Source organism: Salmo salar, chromosome ssa12 (assembly GCF_905237065.1).
Source record: "Salmo salar chromosome ssa12, Ssal_v3.1, whole genome shotgun sequence".
Lineage (NCBI taxonomy): Eukaryota > Metazoa > Chordata > Actinopteri > Salmoniformes > Salmonidae > Salmo > Salmo salar.
The window spans coordinates 68,787,320-68,810,471 of NC_059453.1; the positions used below are offsets into that span (position 1 = coordinate 68,787,320).

Below are 23,152 nucleotides of genomic sequence, written 5' to 3' on the forward strand. Positions count from 1 at the left end.
TTGTCCTCTCTTTTATGTTGCCAAAACGGTCTATGACTGTCAGACAATAGTACACACTTTTAGTTTTAGCCAGCTAGACTAGGCTAGCTGGCTAAAATACTTGCCAGGCGCCTAACTTCCTCGATTGGGCATTAATGGACCAGTTAAGTTAGCTGCGCCAGGACCACCCACAGCTGAGCTCAGCTGAACACTGATTGGCTAATTATTTTATATATTTTTTATGAATAAAGGTCAAATGCTTGATGGAGTCAATTAATCAAATGCTACGGTGGCAACATGTCATACTATTTTTGTCCAGACAGCATCATATACATTTTACATTTTTGTCATTTAGCAGACGCTCTTATCCAGTGCGACTTACAGTAGTGAATGCATATATTTCATACATTTTTTCTCCATACTGGTCCCCCGTGGGAATCAAACCCACAACCCTGGCGTTGCAAACACCATGCTCTACCAACTGAGCCACACGGGCCCATATACATGGGCGACACATACTGAGACAGGGGGGCGCTGTTTCCCTCGGATGATTTCTCCAGTGAGAATTGAAGGAAAATTATGAAAACACTTTGAGACGAAAGAGAAGTTGTTATATAATAAAAATTGTTTTAATGATCACATTTTTGGGGAAGCCTGGCTTCCCTTGGCATCCATGAATACACACCTGGTATTGTGTTGTGTGTAGTTATGTAACTGTGTGTTGTTGTGTTGCAGCACTGGACGGTGTTTACGGAGGTGACAGAGGTCTTCATCCTGGTCCCGGCGCTGCTGGGGTTAAAGGGCAACCTGGAGATGACATTGGCCTCCAGACTGTCAACAGCAGTGAGTGTGTTTTGTTGTGGTCTCTACATTTGGCAGCCATTGTGTTGCTATAGTGTTTGGCTTAATGAGGAGCAGCAGAGTGTAACACTTGAAACCATAACATTATCATAATGTTCTTGTCAGATTAATCAGACCCACTGGTTTTAACAATACAGTCATGGCCAAAAGTTCTGAGAATGACACAAATATTAATTTCCACAAAGTTTGCTGCTTCAGTGTCTTTAGATATTTTTGTCAGATGTTACTATGGAATACTGAAGTATAATTACAAGCATTTCATAAGTGTCAAAGGCTTTTATTGACAATTACATGAAGTTGATACAAAGAGTCAATATTTGCAGTGTTGACACTTCTTTTTCAAGACCACTGCAATCCGCCTTGACATGCTGTCAATTAACTTCTGGGCCACATCCTGACTGATGGCAGCCCATTCTTGCATAATCAATGCTTAGAGTTTGTCAGAATTTGTGGGGTTTTGTTTGTCCACCCGCCTCTTGAGGATTGACCACAAGTTCTCAATGGGATTAAGGTCTGGGGAGTTTCCTGGCCATGGACCCAAAATATCGATGTTTTGTTCCCCGAGCCACTTAGTTATCACTTCTGCCTTATGGCAAGGTGCTCCATCATGCTGGAAAAGGCTTTGTTCGTCACCAAACTGTTCCTGGATGGTTGGGAGAAGTTGCTCTCGGAGGATGTGTTGGTACCATTCTTTTTAGTCATGGCTGTGTTCTTAGGCAAAATTGTGAGTGAGCCCACTCCCTTGGCTGAGAAGCAACCCCACACATGAATGGTCTCAGGATGCTTTACTGTTGGCATGACACAGGACTGATGGTAGCCGTCACCTTGTCTTCTCCGGACAAGCTTTTTTCCGGATGCCCCAAACAATCGGAAAGGGGATTCATCAGAGAAAATGACTTTACCCCAGTCCTCAGCAGTCCAATCCCTGTAGCTTTTGCAGAATATCAGTCTGTCCCTGATGTTTTTCCTGGAGAGAAGTGGCTTCTTTGCTGCCCTTCTTGACACCAGGCCATCCTCCAAAAGTCTTCGCCTCACTGTGCGTGCAGATGCACTCACACCTGCCTGCTGCCATTCCTGAGCAAGCTCGGTACTGGTGGTGCCCCGATCCCGCAGCTGAATCAACTTTAGGAGACGGTCCTGGCGCTTGCTGGACTTTCTTGGGCGCCCTGAAGCCTTCTTCATAAGAATTGAACCGCTCTCCTTGAAGTTCTTGATGATCCGATAAATGGTTGATTTAGGTGCAATCTTACTGGCAGCAATATCCTTGCCTGTGAAGCCCTTTTTGTGCAAAGCAATGATGACGGCACGTGTTTCCTTGCAGGTAAACATGGTTGACAGAGGAAGAACAATGATTCCAAGCACCACCCTCCTTTTGAAGCTTCCAGTCTGTTATTCAAACTCAATCAGCATGACAGAGTGATCTCCAGCCTTGTCCTCGTCAACACTCACACCTGTGTTAACGAGAGAATCACTGACATGATGTCAGCTGGTCCTTTTGTGGCAGGGCTGAAATGCAGTGGAAATGTTTTTGGGGGGATTCAGTTAATTTGCATGGCAAAGAGGGACTTTGCAATTAATTTCAATTCATCTGATCACTCTTCATAACATTCTGGAGTATATGCAAATTGCCATCATACAAACTGAGGCAGCAGACTTTGTGAAAATTAATATTCGTGTCATTCTCAAAACTTTTGGCCACGACTGTAGAGTGTTTGACTAACAGGGGCCTGCAGGTGGGCTACAGGTCAACAAGCACTAATCACGTGTCTTAATGAGACAGGGGTTCACGCTCACTTCAGTGTATGAAAGAGCTTTGTCTTTGTTGTCATGGAAACGTAATGAGGAAAAAACATAAATTGTTGCATTCTGTTTGATGTATCTAGAACCCCATAGAAAACAAAATAATGCTCAGTGGTGACTAGATTCCAAAAGGGTTTTTTCTCATTCAGGGAAACATTTGTTATTTTTATCACTCACTTGGAATCTCTCAAGTGATTGGTCAACAGTCAAAAGTCAGAGGTCATGACTGCTAAATGTTATTTATCTTGGGTTGTGACCTGACCTCAAGCCAACATTCCACTCCCCTGCTCTACTGATCCAACACAGCTACCTGATCCAGCATCAACCTGCCCTGGGTGTATGGGAGTGTGTTTGAGTTTGGTGTACTTTTCCACTAATCACTTTGGACACCTGTTGACCTGTCTCCTCTCCAGACGTAACAACGTCTGAAGGATTGTGACAATGTGAAGATATTTTAAGCAAGGCTGAATATCTCACACATACACTTTATCAACAACAACACTTACCAACCTGTCAACCAAGTGTTGTTTGCATTTTCTCGCTAGACTTCAGTCAGTTGAGTTTTGTACTCTATGTGTCTGGTTTTGTAAGACATTTGACTGGTTGACTAACTGTACCAGATCCCAGCTTTCCTGTTATTTCTCTGGTTTAAACTGATCTCTCTGACTTTGCTCAAAGTTTAACCAAAGCCCTGGTCTGTTGTACCTGACACCAGGCAAGTGTTTAAATCTCTATTAGGCTCTTAGCTCATGAGCTAACACTCAGCTAACAACACCATTAGAACAACGCAACACTATTGTCCATTGTAGGCAGCAGGCAGAGGGGTCATTGGGACACTGATGCTGTTATCAGGAGGCGCTAGCTAGCCTAGCCTCCTATCCCTGGAGCTATGTGGTGCTAAATGCGAATTAGTCCACTGCTGCTCTTAAGTACACCAATCCACACATTCCTTCCATTGGCTTGTGGGAAATCAGGCTGACAAACACAGCAGAATGTGATAAGCTTTTCCAGTTCTTTCCTGTCCTGATTATTAAAGACATACTCCAGAACTTTGGTGACTAGTAAGTAATTTTTAAACCTCCCGCTTTGGACTGGATGTGTCAATGTGTAGTTCATACATGCATAATCTATGAGCAGAATTACTGTTTTATGTCAATTAGCCACAAAATCCCTAGTTTGAAAGCGACTGTTTACTGGAAGCTGTACAGCGCCATTTTCCCTACATTTTCCACCACATGGTCCCTTAGCAATTTGAGTTCCAGCCAATGAGGTTCATCCCATCTGCATTTGAGTGACAGCTAGCAAGATGCACAAACAGTTGAGTAAGAGAGAGTGAGCAATGATGTGGTGCACTTATCTGCACATATACAGTATGACGTTGTATGCAATTTTGGGGGACCACATTTAGCTTGTGAACGCTACTCTCTGAACTACTGGCTAGAAAGTACACAAAGTACCAGAGAATCTCTTGTGTTTCAGGTGTATTGAGTATAGAGCTCATTATAGGGTTGCTTAAGAAATCATGTCCCCCCAAACGTTTATAGATCTTACTGTGGTGGGTATACGTTTCCCGTTCCAGGATGGGAAGCTTCTCCATAAATCCTATTTATCTTGGGTTGTGACCTGACCTCAAGCCAACATTCCACTCCCCTGCTCTACTGATCCAACACAGCTACCTGATCCAGCATCAACCTGCCCTGGGTGTATGGGAGTGTGTTTGAGTTTGGTGTACTTTTCCACTAATCACTTTGGACACCTGTTGACCTGTCTCCTCTCCAGACGTAACAACGTCTGAAGGATTGTGACAATGTGAAAATATTTTTAGCAAGGCTGAATATCTCACACATACACTTTATCAACAACAACACTTACCAACCTGTCAACCAAGTGTTGTTTGCATTTTCTCGCTAGACTTCAGTCAGTTGAGTTTTGTACTCTATGTGTCTGGTTTTGTAAGACATTTGACTGGTTGACTAACTGTACCAGATCCCAGCTTTCCTGTTATTTCTCTGGTTTAAACTGATCTCTCTGACTTTGCTCAAAGTTTAACCAAAGCCCTGGTCTGTTGTACCTGACACCAGGCAAGTGTTTAAATCTCTATTAGGCTCTTAGCTCATGAGCTAACACTCAGCTAACAACACCATTAGAACAACGCAACACTATTGTCCATTGTAGGCAGCAGGCAGAGGGGTCATTGGGACACTGGTGCTGTTATCAGGAGGCGCTAGCTAGCCTAGCCTCCTATCCCTGGAGCTATGTGGTGCTAAATGCGAATTAGTCCACTGCTGCTCTTAAGTACACCAATCCACACATTCCTTCCATTGGCTTGTGGGAAAACAGGCTGACAAACACAGCAGAATGTGATAAGTTTTTCCAGCTCTTTCCTGTCCTGATTATTAAAGACATGCACCGGAACTTTGGTGACTAGTAAGTCATTTTTAAACCTCCCGCTTTGGACTGGATGTGTCAATGTGTAGTTCATACATGCATAATCTATGAGCAGAATTACTGTTTTATGTCAATTAGCCACAAAATCCCTAGTTTGAAAGCGACTGTTTACTGGAAGCTGTACAGCGCCATTTTCCTTACATTTTCCCCCACGTGGGCCAGCCCCCTAGCAATTGAAGTTCCAGCCAATGAGGTTCAGCTCATCTGCATTTGACAGACAGCTAGCAAAATGCACAAACAGTTGAGTGAGAGAGAGAGAGAGCAATGATGTGGTGCACATATCTGCACATATACAGTATGACGTAGTACGCAATTCATTATAGGGTTGCTAAAGAAATCATGTTTATTGGTATTAGTGTGGTGGGTATACGTACCCCGTTCCAGGATGGGAAGCTTCTCCATTGTGTTTCCTGGCTGTTTCCTTGTCGAGGCTGTTTCTTTGCCGAGGCTTGATGACAAGGGAGCTTAGAGTGTATTGTGTGGCAGGTGACCTGAGTATGTAATGTGTATAGTATGATATACTCCCCGTCCGCCCAGAGTTATTCTTTTTCTTTGAGGATCTTGGCCCCGGTGGGTTTCTTTCCATGGCAATACTAATTATCAGCAGATTAAGCCCACTCTAAGTTTCCTAATGCACTTATCAAATAAAAAACAACTGCCAGGGGCTGAGGCAGAATGCCATACACATGACCACGCTTCTCCCTGAATTGCTTGTTATTTTGGTCTGCTGTAACTTGTCATCTTTGTTTAAAGGATAGGAGAGGAAATGGGGATAGTATAATTCTCTTTCTCTTTCTTTCTTTCTCTCTTTCTGCCCCTCTATCTCTCTCCCTCTCTCTTTTTCCTACTTACAATCATTTGTTTTTGTAACTCTCTATGATCCTTGTTTGTGACCCTAATTGACTATAAGTATTGGAATAATCATATTTAGTGAATGACTGCAGGCAGGCATAATCGCATTAACTACCACATAGTGTTGATAGCCAGCTTACTGCATCATGTCATCTGTTTGTCTTTTTTTACATAGCTGGGTAATCAATGGAAGGATTAGTGGAAGAGAGGAAGGAAGGAGAGATGGGTTTCAAAAGCAGCTGCTGACTCAGTCTTCCTCTTAACTCTCTGGCACACACACACACACACTCAGATACTCACAGGCACACACAAATAAAAATACTGCCATGCTGATACTGAGGCAGAGTTGCTGTAACTGATTCAGGGTCACATCAGTGGCAGTAGTGTTTAGTACTAGTCCCATATGTGTGTTCACATTGGGAACAGAAGCTCAAGCTGAGACCTAGAGGCCAATGTGCTCTGGCTCTGAGCCAACTTCTCCCCCTCTCTCTCTCTCTCTTTCATCTCTAGCTCCCTCTCTCATCTCTCTCTCTATACTCACTTTCACTCTCGCTCTCTGCTCTCTGCTCTCTCCTTCAAACATGTTCTTTTCTCTCCTTCCAAAGCATTCTCTCTGTTTTTGGCAGTCATGTGGCTAGTCACTAGAGCTTGATGTAGTGTTGGGGGTGGGGGGGGAAGAGACTCAGCATTTCACCCTGTTTGAATACTTAGAAAAAGCATCCTTCCTTCTGCCTTTCAGAGAAGCAGGCTAATCACAGATCTAATATGATATTAATTCATTTGCATAGCTCATCCAGTTGTATGTATAGTTGTGTAACAAATCTGTAAAGAGCATCTAAAGTAACGATCACTTTTACATCATGTCATCTTTTTTCCTACATAACTGGGTAATCAATGGAAGGATCAGTGAAAGAGAGGAAGTAAAGAGAGATGGGTTTCAAACACAGCCACTGACTCAGTCTTCCACTATCAGCTCTCTGCTACACACACACATACACACCTGTCCTGCTAGAACTCTAAGGGCCTTTTCCCCGACACATTAAGCCTAGTCTTGGACGGAGAAGTATTTTCATTTGAGATCCTCCATTGATAATGCTTCTTAGTCCATTCTTAGGAGCTAGGGTTAAGGTTAGGTTTTTGGGTTAAGGTTAGGATTAGGGTAAGAGTATGGGTTAGGTTAAGGGTTAGGGTTTAGGGAAAATTAGGATTTTGAATGGAACCGAATTGTGTGTCCCCACAAGGTTAGCTGTACAAGTGTGTGTGTGTGTGTGTGTGTGTGTGTGTGTGTGTGTGTAGAGAGAGATGAGATAATTGGAGTCGGCCACAGGGTGAAGGGGTCAGAACTCCAGAGCTCCTTTGTCTAGAGAACTGACCCCTGATTGTTCTGACAGGAGCCAGGGCCAATGGCACAGCGCGCACACACACACACACACACACACACACACACACACACTAAAGCATACACATTGACACATACTCAAACACACACGTGTTCATGTACACGTTCACACTCAGTCGAACACATTCTACGTTTTTGAAACATCATGATTCTGGTTACCTTTCCTGGATTCAAACCGTGGCCAGTCAGATGGTAGTGTGTTGTTGTCGTGGACTCATGGTCTCCTGTGTTATAGTTGTGTTATGGTTGTGTTGTGGTCGTGGACTCATGGTCTCATGGTCTCCTGTGTTATAGTTGTGTTATGGTTGTGTTGTGGTCGTGGTCTCATGGTCTCATGGTCTCCTGTGTTATAGTTGTGTTATGGTTGTGTTGTGGTCGTGGACTCATGGTCTCATGGTCTCCTGTGTTATAGTTGTGTTATGGTTGTGTTGTGGTCGTGGACTCATGGTCTCATGGTCTCCTGTGTTATAGTTGTGTTATGGTTGTGTTGTGGTCGTGGACTCATGGTCTCCTGTGTTATAGTTGTGTTATGGTTGTGTTGTGGTCGTGGTCTCATGGTCTCCTGTGTTATAGTTGTGTTATGGTTGTGTTGTGGTCGTGGACTCATGGTCTCATGGTCTCCTGTGTTATAGTTGTGTTATGGTTGTGTTGTGGTCGTGGTCTCATGGTCTCTTGTGTTATAGTTGTGTTATGGTTGTGTTGTGGTCGTGGACTCATGGTCTCCTGTGTTATAGTTGTGTTATGGTTGTGTTGTGGTCGTGGTCTCATGGTCTCCTGTGTTATAGTTGTGTTATGGTTGTGTTGTGGTCGTGGACTCATGGTCTCATGGTCTCCTGTGTTATAGTTGTGTTATGGTTGTGTTGTGGTCGTGGTCGTGGTCTCATGGTCTCCTGTGTTATAGTTGTGTTATGGTTGTGTTGTGGTCGTGGACTCGTGGTCTCCTGTGTTATAGTTGTGTTATGGTTGTGTTGTGGTCGTGGACTCATGGTCTCCTGCGTTATAGTTGTGTTATGGTTGTGTTGTGGTCGTGGACTCATGGTCTCCTGTGTTATAGTTGTGTTATGGTTGTGTTGTGGTCGTGGACTCATGGTCTCCTGTGTTATAGTTGTGTTATGGTTGTGTTGTGGTTGTGGACTCATGGTCTCCTGTGTTATAGTTGTGTTATGGTTGTGTTGTGGTTGTGTTGTGGTTGTGTTATAGTTGTGGTATGGTTGTGTTATGGTTGTGTTGTGGTCATGTTGTGGTTGTGTTATGGTTGTGTTGTAGTTGTGTTATAGTTGTGTTATAGTTGTGTTATGATTGTGTTATAGTTGTGTTATAGTTGTGTTATGGTTGTGTTATAGTTGTGTTATGATTGTGTTATAGTTGTGTTATAGTTGTGTTATGGTTGTGTTGTGGTTGTGTTATAGTTGTGTTCTGGCCGTGGTCTCTTATGGTCTTCTGTGTGTGTTTCTCTGTGCAGGCCAATGTTGGTCAGATGGACTCAGCCAAGGACATGTGGAAGATGATCGTTGGAAACCTCGCCCTCATCCAGGTACGAAACACTCTGGAACATCCCACAACACCTGGATGGAACACTGGGGAACACAGAACAACATTCAACATATTCCCAAACAAAACAAGTCACAGATATAAAACAAAATATGTCCAATCATTGTGTTACCATACATGGACAGTGTCAGATGTAAAAGTGCTGAGTCTGTGGTTCATGGAACCCCTCAACCCCAGACTTTGGATCCCCGACAGTCACATAACCTGCTAGATGGATCACTGTGTGCTGGGTCTGCTCACCAGGGTGTTACAGGAAACTGACACACACACACACACACACACACACACACACACACACACACACACACACGTGCAGTACAGTTTACAGTAACCCTTCCCTCCCTTTCTCTGCCTCCTAGGTCCAGGCCACAGTAGTAGGGTTCCTGGCATCCATCGCAGCAGTGATCTTTGGCTGGATCCCAGAGGGGAACTTTAGACTGGGACATGCTATCCTGCTGTGTGCCTCCAGTGTGGCTACCGCATTCATCGCCTCTCTGATACTAGGTACCACTAGGAGGATAGGAGACAATAATCAATAATACTGATTCACTTTTTTCAGACTGGAATTATTCATATGCACATGGTAACCCTAGATACGATTTGACAGCGGAAAATGGATAATATCAACTCAGCAAAACAAGAAACGTCCCCTCAATGTCAACTGCATTTATTTTCAGCAAACTTAACATGTGTAAATATTTGTATGAACATAACAAGATTCAACAACTGAGACAAACTGAACAAGTTCCACAGACATGTGACTAACAGAAATGGAATAATGTGTCCCTGAACAAAGGGGGGGGGGGTCAAAATCAAAAGTAACAGTCAGCATCTGGTGTGGCCACCAGCTGCATTAAGTACTGCAGTGCATCTCCTCCTCATGGACTGCACCAGATTTGCCAGTTCTTGCTGTGAGATGTTACCCCACTCTTCCACCAAGGCACCTGCAAGTTCCCAGACATTTCTGGGGGGAATGGCCCTAGCCCTCACCCTCCGATCCAACAGGTCCCAGACGTGCTGAATGGGATTGAGATCCGGGCTCTTCGCTGGCCATGGCAGAACACTGACATTCCTGTCTTGCAAGAAATCACGCACAAAATGAGCAGAATGGCTGGTGGGCATTGTCATGCTGGAGGGTCATGTCAGGATGAGCCTGCAGGAAGGGTACCACATGAGGGAGGAGGATGTCTTACATTTACATTTTAGTCATTTAGCAGACGCTCTTATCCAGAGCGACTTACAGTAATGAATGCATACATTTCATACATTTTTTTCTCCATACTGGTCCCCCGTGGGAAACGAACCCACAACCCTGGCGTTGCAAACACCATGCTCTACAAACTGAGCCACGCGGGACCGTCTTCCCTGTAACGCACAGCGTTGAGATTGCCTGCAATGACAACAAGCTCAGTCCGATGATACTGTGACACACTGCCCCAGACCATGACGGACCCTCCACCTCCAAATCGATCCCGCTCCAGAGTACAGGCCTCGGTGTAACGCTCATTCCTTCGACGATAAATGTGAATCCAACCATCACCCCTGGTGAGACAAAACCACGACTTGTCAGTGAAGAGCACTTTTTGCCAGTCCTGTCTGGTCCAGCGACGGTGGGTTTGTACCCATAGGCGACATTGTTGCCGGTGATGTCAGGTGAGGGCCTGCCTTACAACAGGCCTACAAGCCCTCAGTCCAGCCTCTCTCAGCCTATTGCGGACAGTCTGAGCACTGATGGAGGGATTGTGCATTCCTGGTGTAATTCAGGCAGTTGTTGTTGCCATCCTGTACCTGTCCCGCAAGTGTGATGTTCGGATGTACCGATCCTGTGTTGGTGTTGTTACACATGGTCTGCCACTGCGAGGATGATCAGCTGTCCGTCCTGTCTCCCTGTAGCGCTGTCTTAAGCATCTCACAGTACGGACATTGCAATTTATTGCCCTGGCCACATCTGCAGGCCTCCTTGCAGCATGCCTATGGCACGTTCACACAGATGAGCAGGGACCCTGGGCATCTTTCTTTTGGTCCCGTGTGGCTCAGTTGGTAGAGCATGGTGTTTGCAACACCTGGGTTGTGGGTTCGATTCCCACGGGGGACCAGTACGGGAAAAAATGTATGAAATGTATGCATTCACTACTGTAAGTCGCTCTGGATAAGAGCGTCTGCTAAATGACTAAAATGTAAATGTAAATGTGTTTTTCAGAGTGAGTAGAAAGGCCTCTTTAGTGTCCTACATTTTCATAACTGTGACCTTATTTGCCTACGCCTGTAAGCTGTTAGTGTCTTAACGATTGTTCCACAGGTGCATGTTCATTGTTTATGGTTCATTGAACAAGCATGGGAAACAGAGTTTAAACCCTTTAGAATGAAGATCTGTGAAGTTATTTGGATTTTTACTAATTATCTTTGAAAGACAGGGTCCTGAAAAAGGGATGTTTCTTTTTTTGCTGAGTTTATGTTACAAATTCCATAAAACTGATTATGATTGGTGGGTTTAACATTAAGCCCCTCTTTCTGTCTGCAGAGATCATTATGATTGGTGGGTTTAACATTAAGCCCCTCTTTCTGTCTGCAGGGATCATTATGATTGGTGTGATCATTGCAGCCAGGAAGGTGGGCATCAACCCTGACAACGTGGCCACGCCCATCGCTGCCAGTCTGGGAGACCTGATCACCCTCTCTCTTCTGGCTGGCATCAGCACAGGATTGTACAAGGAGCTAGGTACGACACACACACACACATACACACACGAAAGATACAGAAACACACACACACTTGTGATACAGATACAAACACAGACACACAAACACACACTTGTGATCTCAGAATTAAATAGAACATGTATATATAGTGCTTGAGATACAGATACACACTCAAACACACACACTCAAACACACTCATCACAAACACCCACTTTACGTTACACCAGGGGTGGGCAATTCCAGTCCTCGAGGGCCTGATTGGTGTCACACTTTTGCCCCAGCCAACACACCTGACTCCATAATCACCTAATCATGATCTTTAGTTTACAATTCCAATTTGATTAATCAGCTGTGTTTACTAGGGATGGAGAAAAAGTGTGACACCAATCAGGCCCTGGAGGAGTTGCCCACCCCTGTGTTACACCTATCTGTCTCACCCCAGGGTGTGAGTGAGGCAGTAAAAGTCCCATTAGAAACACTTTAACTTACCCCTTCACTGCTAGACTCTTAAAGTAAGGATCTTATTTTAACATAGGCCTACTTGAGGTTTGACTCCACCACTAACCTCACAGTGGTAGGGGATGTATGTATGTCTGACTGTGTGATCCCATAGCTATGCCGTCTAGTTTTAGCTCAGTGATTGTGTTTTCACCATCACCACACTCTGTGGCATGTGATTCAGAATAACGTGTTTTTTATTGCCCCCCACGACCACACATAAATACATGGGAACACTCACGATTTCCCATTCACACCCAGTCTGAGTTTCTATATTGAGCTGATGAAGTGTGTGTTATATAGCATAACGATGATGTTAACCCCTGTGTGTGTGTGTGTGTGTGTGTGTGTGTGTGTGTTCTCTTATAGAGTTTAACGACTATGCCAACCCGTTGGTGTGTGCTGTGTTTGTGGCGCTGACCCCTCTGTGGGTTCTGATCGCTCGGAGGATCCCGTCCACCAGAGAGGTGCTCTACTCAGGCTGGGAACCTGTCATCATCGCCATGGCAATCAGCAGGTACAAGACCTATGTTGAGCCACTCTCTCACCTGTGTCTCTTATGTGTCTCACCCCTACTCTCCTCTCTCTGTGCCTAACTTTCCTCTCATCTGTGTCACTGTTCTCTAACCTGTCTCACCCACCTCTCATCTGTGTCTCTGTTCTCTAACTTGTCTCACCTACCTCTCATCTGTGTCTGTTCTCTAACCTGTCTCACCTACCTCTCATCTGTGTCTGTTCTCTAACCCGTCTCACCTACCTCTCATCTGTGTCTGTTCTCTAACTTGTCTCACCCACCTCTCATCTGTGTCTGTTCTCTAACCTGTCTCACCCACCTCTCATCTGTGTCTCTGTTCTCTAACTTGTCTCACCTACCTCTCATCTGTGTCTGTTCTCTAACCTGTCTCACCCACCTCTCATCTGTGTCTGTTCTCCAACCTGTCTCTCCCACCTCTCATCTGTGTATCTGTTCTCTAACCTGTCTCACCCACCTCTCATCTGTGTCTCTGTTCTCTAACTTGTCTCACCTACCTCTCATCTGTGTCTGTTCTCTAATTTGTCTCACCTACCTCTCATCTGTGTCACAATCTCGAACCTGTCTCACCTACCTCTCATCTGTGTCTGTTCTCTAACTTGTCTCACCTACCTCTCATCTGTGTCTGTTCTCTAACTTGTCTCACCTACCTCTCATCTGTGTCTCTGTTCTCTAACTTGTCTCACCTACCTCTCATCTGTGTCTGTTCTCTAACTTGTCTCACCCACCTCTCATCTGTGTCTGTTCTCTATCTTGTCTCACCTATCTCCCATCTGTGTATGTTCTCTAACCTGTCTCACCTACCTCTCATCTGTGTCACTGTTCTCTAACCTGTCTCACCTACTTCTCATCTCTTACTTCTGTCTCACCTGTGTCTGTCCTGTGTCTCACCTCCCCTCCTCTGTGCTCTCCTGTGTCTGTCCTGTGTCTCACCTCCCCTCCTCTGTGCTCACCTGTGTCTGTCCTGTGTCTCACCTCCCCTCCTCTGTGCTCTCCTGTGTCTGTCCTGTGTCTCACCTCCCCTCCTCTGTGCTCTCCTGTGTCTGTCCTGTGTCTCACCTCCCCTCCTCTGTGCTCTCCTGTGTCTGTCCTGTGTCTCACCTCCCCTCCTCTGTGCTCTCCTGTGTCTGTCCTGTGTCTCACCTCCCCTCCTCTGTGCTCTCCTGTGTCTGTCCTGTGTCTCACCTCCCCTCCTCTGTGCTCTCCTGTGTCTGTCCTGTGTCTCACCTCCCCTCCTCTGTCTCTCCTCAGTGTTGGGGGTCTGATCCTAGATAAGACTGTGTCCAACCCCAACTTTGCTGGTATGGCTGTCTTCACTCCTGTTATCAATGGTGAGACTCCTGGCATTGAAATACCCAGCACATAACCACTCATACACAACCACTGATACGAGACCCCTCATAGACTATGCCTGTCTGTCTCATACGTGTACTGTGATGTGCTCTGCCAGGTGTGGGAGGTAACCTGGTTGCAGTGCAGGCCAGTAGAATCTCCACCTATCTGCACATGAACGGTATCCCAATGGGAGAGCCTGACCCCAACCCCAGGAAATGCCCCACTCCCTGCACCTCCTTCTTCGGCTCCAGTGAGTATTGATTGGTTTTATGTGAAGGGTAAATGTTTACTGATGCAAGATTGTAATCAAAATGGTGGTTTGTTGAGTGTTATTATGTAAACACATCTTTCTTGCCTCTCTCTCTCTCTCTCTCTCTCTCTCTCTCTCTCTCTCTCTCTCTCTCTCTCTCTCTCTCTCTCTCTCTCAGATGTGAACTCTCGTTCGGCACGGGTGCTCTTCCTCCTGGTTGCTCCAGGTCACCTGGTCTTCCTCTACACTATCAACTCCATGCAGGGAGGACACACCACTCTAACATCCACATTCATTGCCTTTTATATGGCAGCTGCTCTACTGCAGGTACACGCACACACACGCACCACTTGCGCACACACACACACACACACACACACACACACACACACACACACACACACACACACACACACACACACACACACACACACACACACACACACACACACACACACACACACACACACCCTCACCACTCTCCCTCTCTGTCTCTAGGTGTTGATCCTGTTGTACCTGGCTGACTGGATGGTCCACTGGATGTGGAGTAGGGGGATGAACCCTGATAACTTCTCTATTCCTTACCTAACGGCCCTGGGAGATCTGCTGGGGACCGGCTTCCTGGCCCTCTGCTTCCATGTGCTCTGGCTCATTGGAGACAGAGACACCGACGTGGGAGACTGAACACACACACACACCTGGACAGCATACATACACGGCATCAACGCCAGAACACCGGAAACAACCTGAACAACGGAACTGTACAGTATCTCCCTCTAGACATCTGAACCACAGAACAGCTGAATGACTTTCAGACCCAGATCTAATCCCTGACCCTTTGACCCCCACCTCCCCCTCCCCTCCCTGGGTCTCAGACTACTCCACTCTTTCTTTATTTGACTAAATAAGAGAGTTCTACTACTATTGTTTTTTATTATTATTACTACAATGATTATGATTATTATTGGTAATAGTGAATTTGATATGAATCGATATTTGTTATATCATTGGGAAGATTAATCCTCATTATTTTCAATGGGGACATTCTCCCTTGGGCCAGTCACGTTGGCCGCATTTGTAAAGATGAGATATATTTTAAAGACTTGAAATGAAGACAGACAGCAAAAAAACTCACACAAGCCTAGAATGCTTTATCACCAAGTGCTATATATATATATATAAAGAGATTAATTAATGATGAGATATGGGGCCGATTCCGACCCGAGTTAAGCGCTAGTAAATGGAAGGTCATTTTCTCTGTATGCGTATTCTGACCTTGAATTTAAGCATGAGAATAACGTGATATTCACCCGCTATTCGTTCAGGGTGGAGATCTAAGAAATGAAGGTGTGTACACCGTATTCTGACCTTGACCACCTTTACACGCGAGGAAACCAGGAGTAAGGTTGGGGGAACCTGCCGGTTCCAAGTGGAAAAAGCGTCTACTTTCTTTTTTCCGATAGAAATAACAGCTTTCTCCATGCACTATAATTTATAAATTGATAAAAACTAGATAAATGAGTAATCCATTTGGAGAAGGGGATTGTAAATACACACAGCAATTGTTTTAGATGATTTTTCCTTATGATCCGTGGAGACGAATATGAAACCAGTTGTATGGAAACAAACTGAAAATCATATCAACATGACACAGTGAAGTAGGCTATAAAGGAAGTAGGCTATAAATAGATGTGCTGTTATTCCAGTTTCATTGTGTGCCTCCATAATTTGCGTAGATGAAATTTGGAGATCCAAGCTAAAGGCTTCTGTAGGGCTGAACCTGCCCACTTGATATAAGCGCTTTAAAATGTTTTAATTATATCCCCCGGCTTTTCTCCATTTTATTTTACAATTTGTATCATGTTAAATATTAGCCACTATCGGGAGCCACAGTCACATACATTTAGAACTGTCACTTTAGTGTTAGTTCTTCAGTTTGTACCCTTTGCATCATTCCATTCTGTTGACCTTTCTCTCCTCTGTCACGTCTGTGTAGTTGTTCCTGAGGGTCTCTAGCAGTACTGGATCATATTAGGTTAATGCTGTCCAATAATTAGGGACACGTAGCCTATTAGAATCACTATGGAACTCAAACCACACGTAGCAGTTTAAACCTGGAGCCTTGTTCACGATGACTTGACCATAGTCATACAGTTCCAATATTTGTTATTAAATGTTTTATTTATTTTTATGTTACCCCTTTTGCTCCCCAATTTCGTGGTATCCAATTGATAGTTACAGTCTTGTCCCATTGCTGCGACTCCCGTACGGACTTACTCGTTCAAGGGAGAGGCGAAGGTCGAGAGAGGTGCGTCCTCCGAAACACAACCCAACCCTTGACACAATGCCCGCTTAACCCGGAATCCAGCCGCACCAATGTGTCGGAGGAAACACCGTACACCTGGCGACCGTGTCAGCGTGCATTGCGCCCTGCCCGCCACAGGAGTCGCTAGAGCGCGATGGGACAAGAACATCCCTGCCGGCCAAACCCTCCCCTAGCCCGGACGAAGCTGGGCCAATTGTGCGCTGGCCCATGGGTCTCCCAGTCACGGCCGGCTGCGACAGAGCCTGGACTCGACCCAGGATCTCTAGTGGCACAGCTAGAATTGCGATGCACTGCCTTAGACCACTACGCCACTTGGGAGGCCACCTTCCAATATTTAATGGATGGTACTTGATTCAGGATAAATCAAACTACTGTATTTTTGATTAATCAATATATTTAGTGTGTAAAGGCTCTCCAAACCAGTGTTTTTCTTATGATTCAAACATACTTTCCTAACCCTAAAATGTGCCCAAATAATCTACATGATCACAGTATTTCTAAATCTACCAGTTGGTGCTGAAAAGGAGACGAATATGCATATACAATTCCGGTCAAACATTTTAGAAGACCTACCTAGAAGACTTCCTCCTCCATTTTTCAAGGGTTTTTCTTTATTTTTACTATTTTCTGCTTTGTAGAATAAGAGTGAAGACATCACAACTAGGAAATAACACATATGGAATCATGTACTTACCAAAAAACTGTTAAACAAAACATATTTGAGATTAGAGATTCTTCAGTTGAGATGGTTTGGGATGAGTCGGACCGCAGAGTGAAGGAAAAGCATCCAACAAGTGCTCAGCATATGTGGGAACTCCTTCAAGACTGTTGGAAAAGCATTCCAGGTGAAGCTGGTTGAGAGAATACCAAGAGTGTGCAAAGCTGTCATCAAGGCAAAGGGTGGCTTTTTGAAGAATCTCAAATATAAAATATATTTAGATTTGTTTAACACTTTTTTGGTTACTACATGATTCCATATGTGTTATTTCATAGTTTTGATGTCTTCACTATTATTCTACAATGAAGAAAATAGTAAAAAATAAAGAAAAACCCTTGGATGAGTAAGTGTTCTAAAACTTTTGACAGGTAGTGTATTTAGATGGCTTTCTTTCGTTGATCCCTTTATTCTGAACCGATGTATTCTAATGAGTCGGTTGACAAAATTCAAATTTCAAATACACCGTATTTAAGGGATGTCTTAAGACAAATGTACTGAAAACCGTATTGATTGAAAGCAACACAAGAAAATCTGTTGGCCAGCTAGCGGTAGGGTTTTTAGCAGTTGAATTAAATGTATTCAGCATTCTCAAGGGAACCACGTCTGCAAAGCCCGTTTCGCACCTGCATAAGGTAAGTCTGAATACCAACTACTAAGAAGTGCGTAGGAAAGGCGCGCGTACAAAAGGCATATATTTCCTAAGTCGGAATCGGTCCCTATGTGAATTATGTTTGATGAAGGGGAGTGCACATGACCATCCCAATTTGCCTTCCCTTTAGAGTAGTGATTCAGTGGGGTCTGCTGCACAGGGACCAGAATGTATAGACCTGAATCCACTTAGGTAACAACCTTCCAACCCAGTCAGTAGATGTCTGAACACTAACCTGAACAGAAACAGGAAGTGTTAACATCTCTGGGTAGAAGTTGCCCTTTAAGCACAGATCTTGGATCAGCTTACCTTTCCCAAATCCTAACCTGAACCATTGGGGAGAGATGAAAACATACCTGACCATGTATCAGCAGTGAGATGAAACTTCAAACTATTCTGTGGACAGAGGTCACTAACGTGGTGCCAGTTCGTAAGGTCAGGTGCCAGGAACCTCTATACACAATCATGTTTCGCACTCAGTTGGAGGGTTGTTTCTTGAATAAAAGTCAGCCCAGTTCTTGCCAACCCTGTCCTTAGTGGTCCCTAAGGCGGCAGCGCTCCACAACTAAGCGTCAACACTTCCTTGTTCTCCCCTAAATCCCCCTAAAGGGCTATGATAGTGAAATGTCTTAAATTAGATTGTTGTTTCTTCTTTGTCTACTTTTTTTGCACACAAACACTTAGCCCAAATTTCTGTCTCTATGTTTGTCCGGCCTGCCGAAGTTTCTGGCTGGATGATGGTTATGCACACACATAGCTGAAGGAAGTTGGGGTGCTGAGGGTGCTGCAGCACCCCCTGATAAATCTGAGAAAACTAAAATAATATTACATTTTTTTAATGTGTATTCGTTGCCTCCTCCCCCCGTCAACAAGCACCCCCACCCCAAAACATCTTCCTGCGGCCATGCGCACATAGGGTTCACCGAGGTTAGAGTGGCCTTACTGGGAGGCCAGAGAGAGACCAGAAAGAGAGCAGAGAGGGTAGAGACAGCTCTTATTGAGAAAGAGGCTATTCTAGGTGAAATCTGCTCTCCAAATTGTATGACATTTTTTCCCACCGCAAGGAATTAGGAGAATCTGTAAAAAAGGTGGCTTTACTTGTTTGGTGTGTTCTGATTGGAAGGCTTAACTGGGCTTCAATGGTTAGTGAGGAAAGACAGGATGTCAACTGATGTGAGATGAACGTTATCAAAAATTGCAGTTTGTTGAAGGATGATTTGTCAAGCCAATATTGCCACCATTATGGATATCATGTAACAAAATGTCATGTCTCTCTCGATCTCTCTGTTAGGGATATTGTGTAACAAAATGTCATGTCTCTCTCTCTTTATCATGGTACAAACACAACGTCACACACAATGTGCAGCTGACCTACAATATCTGCCAGGAGACACCAAGCTTCAAAACGGTCTCTTATCCAACCCTCATCTACCTACTGTCAGTATAGACACTAATTCTCTAAGCAGCAGAGCCCAGCTTGATGGTGAAATGCATGTGTTATCATCTGATGTTTCCTTATCTGGTGCTTGTTAGATTTCTATGTTTTTAAGGGGCCAGCAGAATGCATGTGCAGGGCACATAATATGAATATGCAAAACGTGTGCGTTATGAATTAAGTTTCCTTCTCTTTAAAATTATAATTTTTTCCTGCTTAGGTTTGTGACCCATTTTACAAAGTGTAAGTTGAGTCTGTTAGATTTTTCTTTAACTTCATTATTTTTCCTAATCCTTCTGTCATCTTGTGTGTTGGTCATAGAGAATGATTATGTCATGTCTATAATTGAGACAGCCCCAGTGGATTATAGTGTCACTGTGTGGAAAGTACTGTAGTATACACATAGACACCAGATGGAGAGATTGTCATATGTGTGAATATGAGACAGTGCTGTTCGCCTCTGTGCTGATCGCCTCTCTGTTCACCATTCCCTTCATCTAGATTCTAGAACCCGTATCCAAGATTCTGATCTAGAACCTGTGTTTTCTAGATTCTAGAACTTGTATCTTCTTTTTTCTAGAACCTGGGTATTCTAGATCCTTTATCCTTGGTTGTATGATCTATACCTTCTGAATACTAGAAAATGTATCCACGATTCTATTCTAGAACCTTCCCTCTGGATTCTAAAACCTGTATTCTTGATTATAGAATCTATACCCTCTGGATTCTAGAACCTGTATCCAAGATTCTATTCTAGAACCTTTCCTCTGGATTCTAAAACCTGTATCCTTGATTATAGAATCTATACCCTCTGGATTCTAGAACCTGTATCCAAGATTCTATTCTAGAACCTTTCCTCTGGATTCTAAAACCTGTATCCTTGATTATAGAATCTATACCCTCTGGATTCTAGAACCTGTATCCAAGATTCTATTCTAGAAAGTCCTCTGGATTCTTGAAGCAGAAGCCTGGATGTTAGTGAACCTGTGGCAGCTTTCTGCCCCAGCACGGGTCAGAGGTTGTGAATACTTCTTCAGGGGGGAAGGAATGCTTTGTCTATTTATTTTTAGATGCACACAAAGCAAATTGTACATACTATATTTATTCTATAAATAAGGTGTTTATTTTTCATTTCATTTTGTCTCAGTTCGCTGTTTTTGTAATTGTTTATCACATTTTCTTTTCTTTTTTTGTTAATTCTTTTTTCTTGCCTCGGGCCAGTAGAGCTTCAGCGCTAACCGCGGTAGATTAGCGGCTAAGTTAACGAACAGAACAGCGTGGTGCCTAATATCTCATGAACCTCACACACCTCACAACCCCTGCCCTCAGGCAGGGGCCCAAACATAGGAGGCCTTAACCAATCAAGAGCCAAGCTCAAGACATAGTAACAAATCAGGAGCCAGGCTCACCACAGAGTAGCATCTCTTTAATTAGCTTTGAGTAATAACTGATGTATGTTGATTTGATGTTGTGAATTGTGTTGATTTGATGAGTGAATGAGCAGTCTAAGAGAGAGGCTGCATGGCTGTAAAGGCTGCAGTGTTTGGGAATCACTGGGGCCAGAATCTTCTATTTAGAACATAAATTAATAGATGGATATTGTAAATAGATGGCGCTGACTAGGGCAACTCTGGGTTGGGTTAGGAACAGACTCAGTGGTGGGACGACACCGAGGTTTAGAAAGTATAATGGACTGATCAACCCCGCCCTTCCGCATAACCCATACCCATGTGATACATTACACTGTATCTTCAGAAAGGCATAACACACACACACACACATACCATACATACATACTGAACATGCATACAGATATACACACACAAACACACTCATACCCCCCCTCCTCTCTCTCTCTCTCTCTCTCTGTAACCCCATGACTGTAGTGGGGTTCTCTCTCTGCAGGACTTTCTAAATTGCTGGAATTAAAGGACTATATCATTTCGTACCACTCTTCAGTAATCCTATGGTCTTCTGTGAGTCCCTCTGTCTTTGTGTGTGTGTGTGTGTGTGTGTGTGTGTGTGTGTGTGTGTGTGTGTGTGTGTGTGTGTGTGTGTGTGTGTGTGTGTGTGTGTGTGTGTGTGTGTGTGTGTGTGTGTGTGTGTGTGTGTGTGTGTGTGTGTGTGTGTGATGCCTTTCTGAAGATAAAATGTTATGTATGACATGGGTTATTGACACACACACACACACAGATGTTTGGTGCTGTCATCTGGTTCACAACCAAAGACACACATACACTCTGAGTCCTGGTTCTCACCGTCTTATCAGAGACAGAACTGTCTCAGTACAATGTATCAGCTCAACACTGAATCTTGGAAGACACCTGTTTTTTTGAGTAATTCAACCTCAGTAGATATGGATTTGAACAGTGAAAGAAATGACCTAGCCTAGTGCACAATACACATTTAATGATGTTTTATTTAGGAATGTAATTCTACAATAACTACATTAATTATATTACCTCTAGGTCCCTCGTGTGAAAATGTGTTGTCTCCATGAGATAAATAATGAATAAAGAGTGTAAACTAATTACTGCACCTGATGTTGAGTAAGCAGTGTCTAATGTCAATCAGAATAATACAATACACACACTAGTAGTGTGCTCCTCTACAAAGCTGTGAACTAGACTGACAAAACATGTCAAATCTGACAAAAAACACAGAAAAACCAAAACATTCAGTGATTTGAATAGCTAATCCTTGTCCAATATAAGTACAAGTATAAATATATAAATGTGTCTGTATGATAAGTGCCATGTTGGTAACAAACACAACAGAATAGACAGACAGGGAGTAATGGCTAAAGCTTCTGTGTAATACAGATTTAAAACCAGGTAGTTTGGGTCCTGGATGCTGAGTGGCTGAAACAGCATTTCAGCCATGTGTTTACTGTATCAGACACCACGGGTATGACGAAAAAATACTTGTTTACTGTTCTATTTATGTTGGTAACCAGTTTATAATAGCAATAAGGCACCTCAGGGGTTTGTGGTATATGGCCGATATACCACACGCGCTCTGCTTTATTTTTTTTAACATTTTTGGTATTTATTGCTTAAATATACCAAGCCTAAGGGCTGTTCTTAAGCACCAGTTTACAGTTCAAGCTGCTTCCCTCTTAGCTATAGCTGTAAAAAGTGTTAGTGTTATTAGCCTTAGACTATTTAGCTAGCTCGAAGCAGCTAATCTGCCACGATGGATATCAGAAATTGGCTTTGCCAAAGTACCCAAACAAAGGAGAGCAATGAGCAGCAAACCACTGAGGCCGCTGCAAAGCCCAACAGTGATAATTCTGCCGAGCTCCAGCTAGTTCCATGTGCAGAGCCTACCCACCCTTTTACAAACGCCGCCATAATGGCTCACAGTAGCCTCCACCTTCGACTGTTCCTGATTATCTTGGAACAGAGGAGCCAGCCCAGGTTAGCCTAGAATCATACCCTAGCTGCAGGTTCTGTCCAAAAACACTCATTTAATAGAAACTACTTCATAGGAAGAAAGTGGCAGTAATACTCAGATACTGCATATGGTGCATTTCGTTTCACATGTGGAAAGTTCTGTGTTGGGTCCAATGATAATGCAGACAAGGCCTTCACCCAAGATGGGTATTCTAACTGGAAGAATTCTATTGATAGTACCAAAGGATTCGCTAGGCACGCATCAAGCAAGGACCGTTTGAAATGCACTGCGGAAAGAAAAACCTAGTTTGAAGTGCTTGGGAACATTGGTGTCAACACTTGTTAATGATGAGCAGCTGGAAAGAAATCACATGTATTTGTTGGCGATTGTGGACATCATTGAGTTCCTTGTTTCAAACCAGCA

At 43.9% G+C, this 23,152-nt stretch overlaps 1 protein-coding gene across 1 annotated transcript in view; it reads left to right on the forward strand.

The window, feature by feature from the left end:
- LOC106565625 (solute carrier family 41 member 1) overlaps positions 1 to 21,876 on the forward strand; it is a 37,168-nt gene extending 15,292 nt beyond the window's left edge. The window contains exons 3-11 of the mRNA XM_014132936.2: positions 715 to 822; positions 8,802 to 8,873; positions 9,250 to 9,394; positions 11,463 to 11,609; positions 12,458 to 12,605; positions 13,872 to 13,951; positions 14,071 to 14,205; positions 14,384 to 14,532; positions 14,704 to 21,876. Coding sequence (XP_013988411.1) covers positions 715 to 822; positions 8,802 to 8,873; positions 9,250 to 9,394; positions 11,463 to 11,609; positions 12,458 to 12,605; positions 13,872 to 13,951; positions 14,071 to 14,205; positions 14,384 to 14,532; positions 14,704 to 14,889 — 1,170 coding nt within the window. The 3' untranslated portion in view covers positions 14,890 to 21,876. The remainder of the gene's footprint in view (positions 1 to 714; positions 823 to 8,801; positions 8,874 to 9,249; positions 9,395 to 11,462; positions 11,610 to 12,457; positions 12,606 to 13,871; positions 13,952 to 14,070; positions 14,206 to 14,383; positions 14,533 to 14,703) is intronic.
- The last annotated feature ends 1,276 nt before the right edge of the window (positions 21,877 to 23,152 follow it).